An 11,293-nucleotide genomic window follows, 5' to 3' on the forward strand; every position below is an offset into this window, starting at 1 on the left:
TTTGCACATTGAGGCGGTTCATGGAGGCTCAGGCTCATAACTCAACTCAGTTTGATGCCAGAAAGAGCGAAAAGGTTGAGGTGTGATCGTGTTAGTGACGTGTGGCTGCAGGAGAGAGTGATGGACGTGCAAACAGAGAGAAGACAGGAAACAGAGGGGCGTTGTAATGTAATGTAAGTGAACTGTTACATTCGGTTTTGGTTCGTTATTAGAGTGAGTATAAAACAGCTCAATCAACCTAAAAACAGAGGGCATGACTGTGGAGGCCTACGAATAAGACACCAATCACATAACTGCCTCTAAGAAACCAACAAAAACAGATTTTTCTTCGTCCTAACTTTAAGAAAGAACAGCAGGTTCAGTCATGAGTTCTGTGAGACTCCAGGACAAACACTGGATGCCAGAGTGTATCAGAGCTTGTTTCAAGGTCTTACTTGACAATAAAAGTCATTTTAATTGTTCATCAAGAGACTCCAATTTAACCGTCTACATGTATCCGTTTCCAGAGAGGACCTCACTAGCTTATGTTTGAGTCCAGGAAGCGCTCCTACCTTATTTTCATTGGTTACAGACATAAAATATTTAAATTATATTTCTGCACATCATTTTAAAGGATGTTTTGTTTTGTTTTTTACCACTGATCAGAAGGTGTAATGTCCTGAAATAAAATAAAGACTTGCTGACTGTGCATGCAAGACAAACAATCATCATCATCATCATATCAGAGAGCATCAGACGTTACTCCACCTCAAATCCTTTGATTGAACCGAGCAGACAAGCCAAGACACACAGGTACACACAGGTACACACAGGTACACACAGGTACACCGAGCTACAGGTGTAACAGACACCAGCCAGCACACAGCCAGCTTAAGGTCGACAAGTTCACTAACTAACGAGCAGCCCAGGAGCGTTTACAGTCTGAGACATGAACCCAGCAACACAAAAACATGATGTACACTTACCTTCAGCCATGATAATTACGTCATGTGATCGCCGCTGTCTGCCCCCTGCGTTACCTTTGACCCTTAACCTTTAGCTAACGGGCAAATGTCAAATCTAGTGAACTAAAAAAAAAAAAGTAAATAAAAAAACTGCTTGTAGGTTTTCTCCGGGTTGCTCCGGTTTCCCTCACTAATCCAAAGATATTTTGTTTTATATATATATGTGAAAAATACATTTTTTTAAATGCTCGTTAGGTTCACTGGTGACTTCCCGTAGGTGTGAATGTAAGCGTGAAAGGTTGTCTGTCTCTGTTTGTCAGCCCTGTGATTGACTGCTGACCTGTCCAGGTGTGACCCCGCCCCTCAAACGTCAGACTTTATCAGTTATTGTTGTTTTATTTTCAAAGTAGCTTTAAGATGTCAGATGGTTGTAGTGGAGTCGAAGTAGAAAGTAGTATGAAATTAAATTACTTTAAAGTACGAGTACCTCAAATGTATGCTGAGGCAGCGGAGGTGCAAATGTCTTCATGTAATTCAGACATCTGTAATTAAGTGTTTTTCTTTTACCTCCTGCATGTTCTTCATCACTGCGAGCCGCCATCTTTCTGCACAGAAACAGCTGGTAGTAATGTCCCTCAGAGGGACCCTTCTTACTTTATACTGTGAGGACATCTCAGCACAAACCAACACAACACGTCAGACTGTGTAGCTGCAGTCTGACCTCATATTCTCACGTGTGTTTTGTTATAAACACATTAAATACACGTTTATTGTTCTGTAGGTGCACTGACTGATTCGTCCATCCATCCGTTTAATCTGTCCATCCTCCATCCAGCTGCAAATCCATCCATTAACCCATCTTCCAATGTGCATCACATCATCCATCCATCCACCTCCAGCCAATCCCATAATCCATCTGAAACAGCCCTCCACCCTGTTTACACTTCACATGCATCCATCCAGTCTGCAGGTGAATACATGAGAAACAGCAGATAACATTAGAAAACACAGCAACTGAACTTGTTTGACAAAGAGCTCTTACATTATAAAATGGAGCATTGACAGAAACGATGGTGGAGGCCTGGAGCAGGAGCGAGGACAGTTAGGGCTTCAAAGAGCTCCTAAATAAGCCACCTGAAGCTGATAGAAGTCCGAATACGATCTGACAGGACGTGTTGTGTAAAGGCTGACCGGTGGAGCCATCTGTAAACATGACGACAGATTTATATCTGAAGCATTTTTATTTCATGGTGTAAATCACAGGTGGAGCTGCAGCAGAGGTCAGACACACAGACCAGCTGCAGATTATCATCACATTCAATTAATTATTGTTGCTTCTGAAGTCCTGAAATCCTGTAGATACCTTTGAATGCTACTGTACTCTGATGTTTCTGCTTCACTCCAATTCAAAAGGAAATAATTCACTTGTTACTTCTTCCACTGCTGGATGTAATTGTGTTAAATGCTTTAAGAATGACCTCTCACTCAGCAGGTAACGCTCAGGAGAATCAGAACACAATGCCTGCGGTGAAGGCTCTCACAGGCGCAGACGTGCCAAATCATTAATTGGTGCAGATCAATGAGTGTATATAAAGATGGACGACGCGTCTCCATCTGCTGAGAAAAATGTATTTGACGTGTATTTAGATTTTATAGTTTGACTCATGTCCCATCTGTTAACATGGAGAAGGCGGGCTTTATGAGCTATACTGCAGCCAGTCAGCAGGGGGCGATGGAGAGGGTTTGGCTTCACTGTTAGGAAGCTGTCATGTCAGCCATCTTTTTATACAGTCTTTGGTCCAGACCAGTTCCTGGCAGCCAGTTGAGACTCCAGACAGTATTTGTTCCCAACAAGCAGTCGAGCTCGTAAAGCCAATAAAAAAAACCTTTTTCATAATCACATTTCATTTTTTGAAACAAATTTTAAAAACAACATACGTTAGTTTTAGAATATAGAAAATACATATGATATAGTTATAGAAAAATGAGCGGCTGATTTTTGTCTTTATTAGATTACAGTCATGACTGTCGGGGAGGATCCAGAGCAAGGTCTGATCATCCATGCTCGGTACTTGTTCTCAGAACGACATTTTCTCCTCCCATCCGTTGCTGCAGGAGTCAAGTTGCCAGAATCCTGTCATGAAGAGAGAAATGAGCTATAGAGACCCAAACTGTTTTTTGTACCAGGCTGTAAACATGTTTATTTCTGCTGTAAAGTTTAACATGGGGCTCTATGGGGACTGACTCACTGCTGGAGGCAGCCTCAAGTGGACACCAGAGGAACTGCAGCTTTCTGTATTTCAGTGTTAACTTTATCCCTCGCCCTGGAGGCTGCAGCTTCGCGAAAGACTTGGTTTTGGATTTGGTCTTTGGTTTTGGAAAGTGTTTTGATTGCTGCCTTTTTATCCCATGTACAAACAATACGTACGCGTATATGTGCACACATTCCTAGCAGGAGAAATCTGACTTTGTTAGTGATGTTAAAAATGTTATTATAAAAGGCTTAAAAGCTTTAAGGAAGTAAATTGAGAAACATGCTTAGTTCATTAAATGCATAGATATTTTTACTGACCGGCCAGAAGAGAACACAGATTATGTTAGAAAATGCAGGGAGGTTCTTCCTCTTCTGTTTAGTGAGATTGTTCTTTTTTGTAAAGCTGATTTAACATAAAGATCCTGTTAGTAGTTCAGTCAGCTGTGGCGTCCCTCTCACAGCTCTCCGTTAGCGCACGCCTGCATGGACGCCATCCTGGCCGGTCTGAAGCCGCTGTACTGTCCGTCCGGGCTGGGGTACTCCTCCCTGATCCTCCACACGCAGCAGCTGGGGATGGCAGGGTGGCCGTCTGAAGGCGGGACCCCAAACCTCCAGCTGATGTACTCTCTGTAGGCGCAGTGACGCAGGGCGGCGGTCTGGCTTCGATCAGGGGGCGGAGTCAGGGGGTCCCTGAACAGGAGAACTGCCTCCAGCAGGGGGCGACGCAGCACGAGCTGCTCAAACAGAGGAGACGAGGTGATGCAGGCGCCGTCGCTCTGCCGGCAGCACAGCTCCTCCTGAGGGAGCGAGGAGGCCCGGCAGCGGTCGCAATTACACCAGGCGGGACGACGCGGTTTAGGGTTCTGGTCAGGGTTGTGTTCGAGGGGAGGCGGAGCTTCACGATCCACAGGGACGTCAGGCTGCAGCAGAGAGAGGACGGCCCGCAGGTGTCCCATGTCCTCCTGTCAGGACAAGACGAGATCACTGAGAACGATGACTTTTTACATGTTAATGTACATTGATACGACTCAGGTGTACGTCGATACGACTCAGGTGTACGTCGATACGACTCAGGTGTACCTTGTGTGGCTGAACAGACGTCGGTTTGACGTCTTGTAAACTTTTCTTCTGCGACCTTTTCACCAGTCGAATGTTGTTTTCATCGACGTAGGAAACACAGAGGACGCACTGCGACACACATCACATCAGGATACTCACAATGATCAGTTACCAGCTCATTACAATTACACATAACACAAAATACATAAATACAGGACAGGTAAGATTTTACAGGCATCAGATACAGCTACAGATCATTTAACTTCATCACCTTCTGTCTGTCTTGGATCGTCTCCACTTTCCTCTCCGAGTAGTTGTGTCCGACTTCTGCAGAACAGCTCGTTCCAATCAGCCAGTCGATCAATATGGTCGTCTGAGGAACACACACACACACACACACACACACACACGAGTTTAATCATAATGAGGGCAGAAGGGTTTTTTTGTTTTGCATTGCTTTTTTTTCTGGGAAGGTGGAGCTCTAAATATTTTCACAATCAAAAACAAAGAAAGTTCATTGTTTACAGCTTCCAGCTGCATTAGTAGCAAAAAGAAACCCATAAAGGAACACTTAATCCTTCACTTTCTCACAAACATTTAAAATCACAACATTTGGAGGGAAACTTGGGCGTAACACACGTCTGGATCCCAAGTCTCTTAAACTGCATCCAGACGGCCCTCGATATGGCGGGTCCCAGACTACTTCCGGTTCGAGGGAGGAGCGAGGAAATATCAAATAAGGGACTTGGGACGGTTTTCACTGCACAGGGAGGGATTTAAAGTTGTTATCTGACAAGTCACTAAAGCTGTCAGAAAAATGTAGTGGAGCTAAAAATACAACATGAACCTTTAATGGAGCAGAAGTACAAGGGCCCGATCAGACGGAGCGCGTTTGGTAGGCTGTAAAATGTGAGGCGCACCGCACTGCCTTTTTTGTTGAAGCCTACGGTTAAAAAAAGAGCAGCTCGCTGCGCCTTTTCTTTTTCTACTGTTAAGGCAACCACCGAATCATTAGCTGTCATTAACCTAACCGTTGTATTGTAAACTGACAGAAGGCCCGCCTCTACATTTATCCGATTGGACAATGAGAGAAAACGCCCATGACGTCGGGCCATGAACTCGAGGCGCTCGGAGCGTTTCCTCAAAAACACGAGTCGCACAGAGCGGAAAACGGGAGGCTCTCTGCAACGCAAAAGCAGAGCACAAAAAGCATCTCACTGAAATCGATGACAAAAAACCCCTAGCTGCTAAAACGCGCTCTGTCTGATCGGGCCCTGAGGTCGCAGAAAGAGAAAAGACAGAGCTACCTCAATTTTTAAAGTATGAACAATACGTTAGTAAATGTACTTTGAACGTCTTCATGGGCAGAAATCTGTGAAGTTACTCATAAAAGCTGTAGGCGATAATATGCGGGATGTCTGTCACAGCTTCATCAAGTCCATTCAGCAGCCTCCTCCTCTCTTACCCTGACAGCCTCTGTGTTCAGCACTGATGTGGGACGAACGCATGAATGGACACTGTGTGTGTTTGCGTGCGTGCGTGCGTGCGTGCGTGCTCTCACCAGAGCGTAGTAGGACAGTGTTGATCCAATGTAGATGATGAGCTGGATGAAGCTGAACTTTCCCGCCTGGAGAACCAAATCAAACGTGTCACATGTTAAAGTCAGAAACACACAAAGTAATAGAGAGAACTTCACTGCAAATCTAAAAGCCCCGAATAGTTTTAATTGCACTCAGTCTAATAATCCAGCTTTGTACTGCCCTCTAGTGGTGACAACATGCTTATGTACTTTTGCAGTGTAGCACAATGTTCCATCACAGCAGGATGATGTTACAAGTACAAACACACATACACACACACACGATCAGCACATTTGTCTGATAATCAGCAGTGAAAATGTATTTACCACGGACACATTTTAATGCAACATCGATCTTCATCAGGCATCTTCAGATGAAGCACAAGAAGCTTCAAAGAGCCACAGAAATAGTCCATGTTCAAAGCAGCAACACCCGAGGTTAAAACATGAGAGCCAACACCTGCAGTTCCTCTGGTGTCCACTTGAGGCTGTCTCCAGCAGTGAGTCAGTCCCCATAGAGCCCCATGTTAAACTTTACAGCAGAAATAAACATGTTTACAGCCTGGTACAAAAAACAGTTTGGGTCTCTATAGCTCATTTCTCTCTTCATGACACCTGTACGTGGAGAATCTTTATACAGCTCACCTGTTTACATTATATTAAGGCTTAAAGTGATGCAGCATTAGGGGCGGGGCCTCTTTGAGTGACAGCTGGGAGCTGCTAGCTGTCTGCTAGGTGTTCCCTCAGCTAACTCAGTCACCGGGCAGGAAACACAGAAAATCACCAGCATCAGGAAAAACGTAAAACAAACGCACCTGTCCGAACACCATGACGTCAAACCTGATCCCGAAAGCTTTGTACAGCGTCCGCTCCTCCACCCCGTTCACTGTGTTGTACTTTGCATACCTGAGCAGAAGACATGTTCAATAATAAAGATAAAGTTCCTGTGGCGGTCCTGACTGTCTGATGATAAGGAATGGGCCAACAGTACCTGAACACAGTAAATTTGACCTTTGACCCCCCTCACCTAAAGTTCAGTCCAGGGTACAGCGTCCTGTTGCTCTCCTTCTCGTCCAGACGTCTGAAAGAGTAACGGGGGAGGCAGCGCTGCGTCAGCCGGTCCAGGTTACAGTCCCACTTTATGAGGATGCCGATGACGCCCCCCTGTGGCCAACAGAGGAAGTGCATCATTAATCACAAAACGTCACTGATCATGGCCTTCGTCACACTGCGGTTCTGCCTCAGCGCTGTAATGAAGCCACCTTTGTCATTCTACATGGGACCACGCAACACCGGCGTAAAGCCGCCCCAGTGTGTTTTTTAAAAGCGTTTTGGCGTTGCGGAAGCAAACGTACGTGAGGAGTAAACAAATGGACGTTTACACGGACGCTGTTACGCCTCAGATGCCGGCTCAGAGACTTCGCCCCACCATTCCGCCTCTGTGCATTCTACATAGAAGACAGAACGTAACAGAGCCATAATAATCCCACCTTGAACTGGCAGTGTAAAAAGGCCTAATGACTGCGCTGGAAAACTCTCAGGGAAGAGGTAACTCTTTAATAAGTCTTCCAGGATCAATTTCGCCCCAGTCCAGAATCATTTCCTCCCTTGTTCCTTGAATTAACTCCCTCCTTCTTGAGGTTACAGTTAAAATGCTTCTTTATAGCAAGAAACAGAAGTAAATGTTTCTGTTGGTGTTTAACAGGAATCACCTTCGAAGACTTTTCTAGAAATGCATCATTGGTTCCTGAAATAAAATGAATAAGAAAGAAACTCAGGTTTATTTACGACATATGAGAGACACGTCGATTCCACTGGAGGGATGATTTATTCTAAAATCATCACACAGAAATTACTTAGTTCTTGTATAAAATCCAGATATTTGAGACTTTTATTTTGAATATATTTTGGGTTTTGAATTTAATGGTCACAAACTGAAGGAAGTTTTCTGTGGCATCACTTCCTCTTCTGGGTTTAATTTCAACTTTACTTGATCTCTGCCTGAGGCTGCACATGGCTGACTTCAGGAAATGAAACATAAGGAAAGTGGATGTAACTAAAGGTCATTCATGTTGCTGCTTCCTGACATTTCCCCTTTATTATTAAAAAAATGTCTGCCTAATGCCCACACACACAAAACATGTAAGCTCACCTCCACTGCCAGCTCAGAGAACTTCTCTCCGGCCTCTCGGACGACGTCTCCCAGCCTGAAGATCGGGCACAGCGAGTCGTTCCCTCTGTGGCAGCTCCTCAGGTAGGCGCCGTTCATCCCCGGGAGGATGTTCCTCCTGAAAAACAAAATACACTTAAAATATTCACATAAGAGAGAAGAGGAGTTTCCTGAGCTGAACAGTCGAACTGCAAACCCTGAGATTTCAGTTAACTATGATACTCTGGATGTTTGGATCTATTTAGTAATGACAAAGGGGAAACACCTGATAGATATGCAGAATATTGACTTTTTGAAAAAGTAGAATAGTAGTAGTATAAAAAACAACTGTAAACAGTCGTTAAAGCCACACAGAGAAAAGAAGCTTAGTCTGCTGATGGACGGATTATTCATGCTTTTTTTTAATCAAACAAACAAACAAAAAGAGTTGTGACAGAAGTGACATACGAGTGTCCTTCTGTTCTGCGACTGTTCAGAAATAAAGAAGTTGTTTGCAATCCACAAATAAAGATCAATCAGCGACGCAAAATGTTGGCGCGTCGTAGAGCATGCCAAAGAAGAGTCGTACAAACTGTCCCTGTGTGCAGCTGCAGGACAAAACAATGAACATGTTTCCCCCCTGAAGCTGCTGCTGCTGCTCACACAGGTGTTAGGAAACAGTTTGAGGCCCCGTCAGCAGAGGCTCGGCTGTTTCAGCCTCAGAGTGATTAAAGAGTGACGACGTCTCACCTGATGAAGTTGAAGGCAGGAAACCTGATGTTGTTCTTTATGAGGACGGTGAAGTTCTCAGCTGCTGCCAGCAGAGCGGGTCTGCATCGTCAAACATCAAACTGTTATCCAGTCAGTATAATAAATACGCCTTCATAACAGAAACACACACTGATATTCACTGGACCTCCATTTTAGCAAAAACAGCTGCGTCAAAAAACCTTAAAGATTCTGTTGATTCGTTACTGCCGGGGCAGAAATATAATATTTACCTTTATTTATTAATTGTTCATATTGACACTCTTTCCTTCTTTGTACTGCAGCTGTAGCAGAGGAGTTTTCCAATATCTACTGAAAGTCTGATAAATCTTCTTTTCTATTTTACATGAGCCTAAAGGTCATTGTGTCGTTTCCACCGCAGACAAAATGAAGAGTTAGAGGATCACAGTTCTTCCCAGAGTGAGATGTTACGAGTCAAAGATCTAAAATATAAAAACAGTTCACCTCGGAGGGTTGGTCTTGGTTTCAACCGGACACCACGCAGAAACCTCACAGGTTTTCTTCAACACATCAAACCTCACACACGATCCTGTTTGAATCCCTGCAGGAGGAAAACAAGAACATTTTAAACCATTGTGTCATAGCTCAGTCTGAAAGTCACAGGTTTGATTCCTGCAGCAGCTGATGAGCAGATTAACTGTCGTCCAAATCCTTGATTTAGCAGAGAGCTGAGAGCGAAAACTGCAGCACGTTCATGATAAATTCCTCTGCTGTGTGTGGAAACAGGTGAGGACTGGTGCCAAACCATCGAGGACGAGCAGAGTGAAGCTGTGACCGTAGATCCTACTTCTAAAACAGGCTTCTGAGTGCCTCTGCAGTACCTTTGAGTAACCAGGTGCACATGTTAAAGGGACGGAGAAGTGACTGTACCGTGGCTCAGCTGATCCCAGGCTCCTTTCTCACAGTCTTTATCGGAGCGACACAGTCTGCCTTTAACGGGAACCTGGAATAAAAACACTGCTGCAAAATAAGAGAGGATGGCTAACTTCTCGTCTCCATCATCGTATCGTTAGAAGAACTTTTACGCAGATAATCTGTCAGAGATTTAACTGAGAATTCAACTTAAAATGTGGTTAATGATAATATTTATGATAAGGACGATGAAAGAGCACCTCGGGACATTTTCCCTGCTTCTGACTCCTCGTCACGATGACGTTGGTCACCACAAAGAACGAGTTTTTGTCCTGAAAGAAAGAAAGATGCACCTTTACATTCTCCTCTTTACAAAAGACCCTGAAGACTGGGATAACTTACCTGTGAGGGCCCGCTGTAGTCCACCACATCCCAGACCACGTCCCCGACCCCGGGCAGGTGTGTCTGAGCTACACCTTTCACCTTTGCTGTGACGGAGCTCACCACCAGCTCAAACTCCTGGTACTTTCTGTTCCACAGCATCATGATGCTAAAAAATAAACATTAAAACACAGTTTAACACAAATAAGACACATTCAAGTGCGTCTGTTAGGTGTGTATTTTCAACAACACTCCTGGACATAGTCACACACATCCTTTACTTATAGGGACCGCTGATCATTTAGCCTAACGCTAACTCTGAAACAAAACGTCAGAAGGTAACATTTATGTTGATTGTATCACTTACAAATAATTATATGAATTAAAACAGCTTAATTAATTTAAAAAGGTTCCTATATAAAGAAAGGAAAAGATGAGCCTCTGTAGTAACTTCTCAATAATAGCTTAAACTGCCTTGTGACTTATAATATGAAGTACATTTGTCATCAGACCCTGCAGCATACTTTTATGTGACAGACAGGAACCAGCAGATGATGAGAGGGGGAAAGTCCAGCCATTACACGGCATCAGCTGTATAACAATAACAATTCTAGAAAGACAGACATTTTAAAAGGTACACATATCATTTTATAATAATTAAAACATTCCTTTTAAGTGTTCTGATTTATTGTGCTGCAAAATGGCGTGCAAATAATGACAAAAAGTTATGCTACATGTTGAGACTTGGAAGTCGGTCTACTTGTGGCGGGTGGTCCGGGGGCAGGGGCACCAACTACAGGGCACAACAATGTCTGGAGACGGCCCTGGTCCTCCTCATGTTTGTAAGTGTGGGGGTCAAAACATTATCATCACCTCTCAATATGAAGCGTGCTCAGAAGTTTGTTCATATTTTAAGCTTTTTTCCGATGAATGCATCTTAAGAACAAAACTTGTACTGTTAAATATGTAAGAAAAACACATTTATTATGTTATGGATTTGTGGCTCAGCTTCATCCAAACACTAATAAACTGTCTTATAAATGGTCAGTTGATGTGTTTACGTTACCGTTACGTTAACGGGACCCTACGTGAACAGAAGCAGCAGCAGAGCGCGTGCAGCCTCTCCCTCAGCCTGCGGGGCGATGCGGGGGTTCAAACACTCACCAGATGACCAGCAGAATGGCTCCGTTCAGACTCCACTTCAGAGAACCGAGCCGGACGCTCTGGATCCGCACCAGCTTCGTGGTTTCATACTGACACAGACCGAGAAACCGGCCGCACGGCAT

At 44.1% G+C, this 11,293-nt stretch overlaps 1 protein-coding gene across 1 annotated transcript; it reads right to left on the reverse strand.

Moving 5' to 3' along the window:
- Positions 1-3,224: 3,224 nt before the first annotated feature.
- p2rx7 (purinergic receptor P2X, ligand-gated ion channel, 7) lies at positions 3,225-11,293 on the reverse strand. The gene is made up of 13 exons (XM_069683211.1): positions 11,172-11,293; positions 10,029-10,176; positions 9,887-9,958; positions 9,645-9,717; positions 9,219-9,315; positions 8,736-8,816; positions 7,989-8,124; positions 6,864-7,000; positions 6,652-6,742; positions 5,819-5,884; positions 4,529-4,630; positions 4,279-4,386; positions 3,225-4,160 (listed from the first exon to the last, which is right to left on the reverse strand). The coding sequence occupies exons 1-13, from the start codon at positions 11,291-11,293 to the stop codon at positions 3,654-3,656; spliced, it is 1,740 nt and encodes a 579-aa protein (XP_069539312.1). The 3' UTR covers positions 3,225-3,653.

Source organism: Semicossyphus pulcher, unplaced genomic scaffold, assembly GCF_022749685.1.
Source record: "Semicossyphus pulcher isolate SPU_LCO1_2020_fin unplaced genomic scaffold, fSemPul1.0.p SCAF_6, whole genome shotgun sequence".
Lineage (NCBI taxonomy): Eukaryota > Metazoa > Chordata > Actinopteri > Labriformes > Labridae > Semicossyphus > Semicossyphus pulcher.

Coding starts and splice junctions, on each gene's coding strand:
- p2rx7 (XM_069683211.1), bottom strand. CDS start 11,293: ATGCCGTGCGGCCGGTTTCTCGGTCTGTGTCAGTATGAAACCACGAAG. Junction 9,316..9,644: donor CTGGGATCAGCTGAGCCACG/GTACAGTCACTT, acceptor TTCCTCCTGCAG/GGATTCAAACAGGATCGTGT. Junction 5,885..6,651: donor ACGTCATGGTGTTCGGACAG/GTGCGTTTGTTT, acceptor TTGGTTCTCCAG/GCGGGAAAGTTCAGCTTCAT.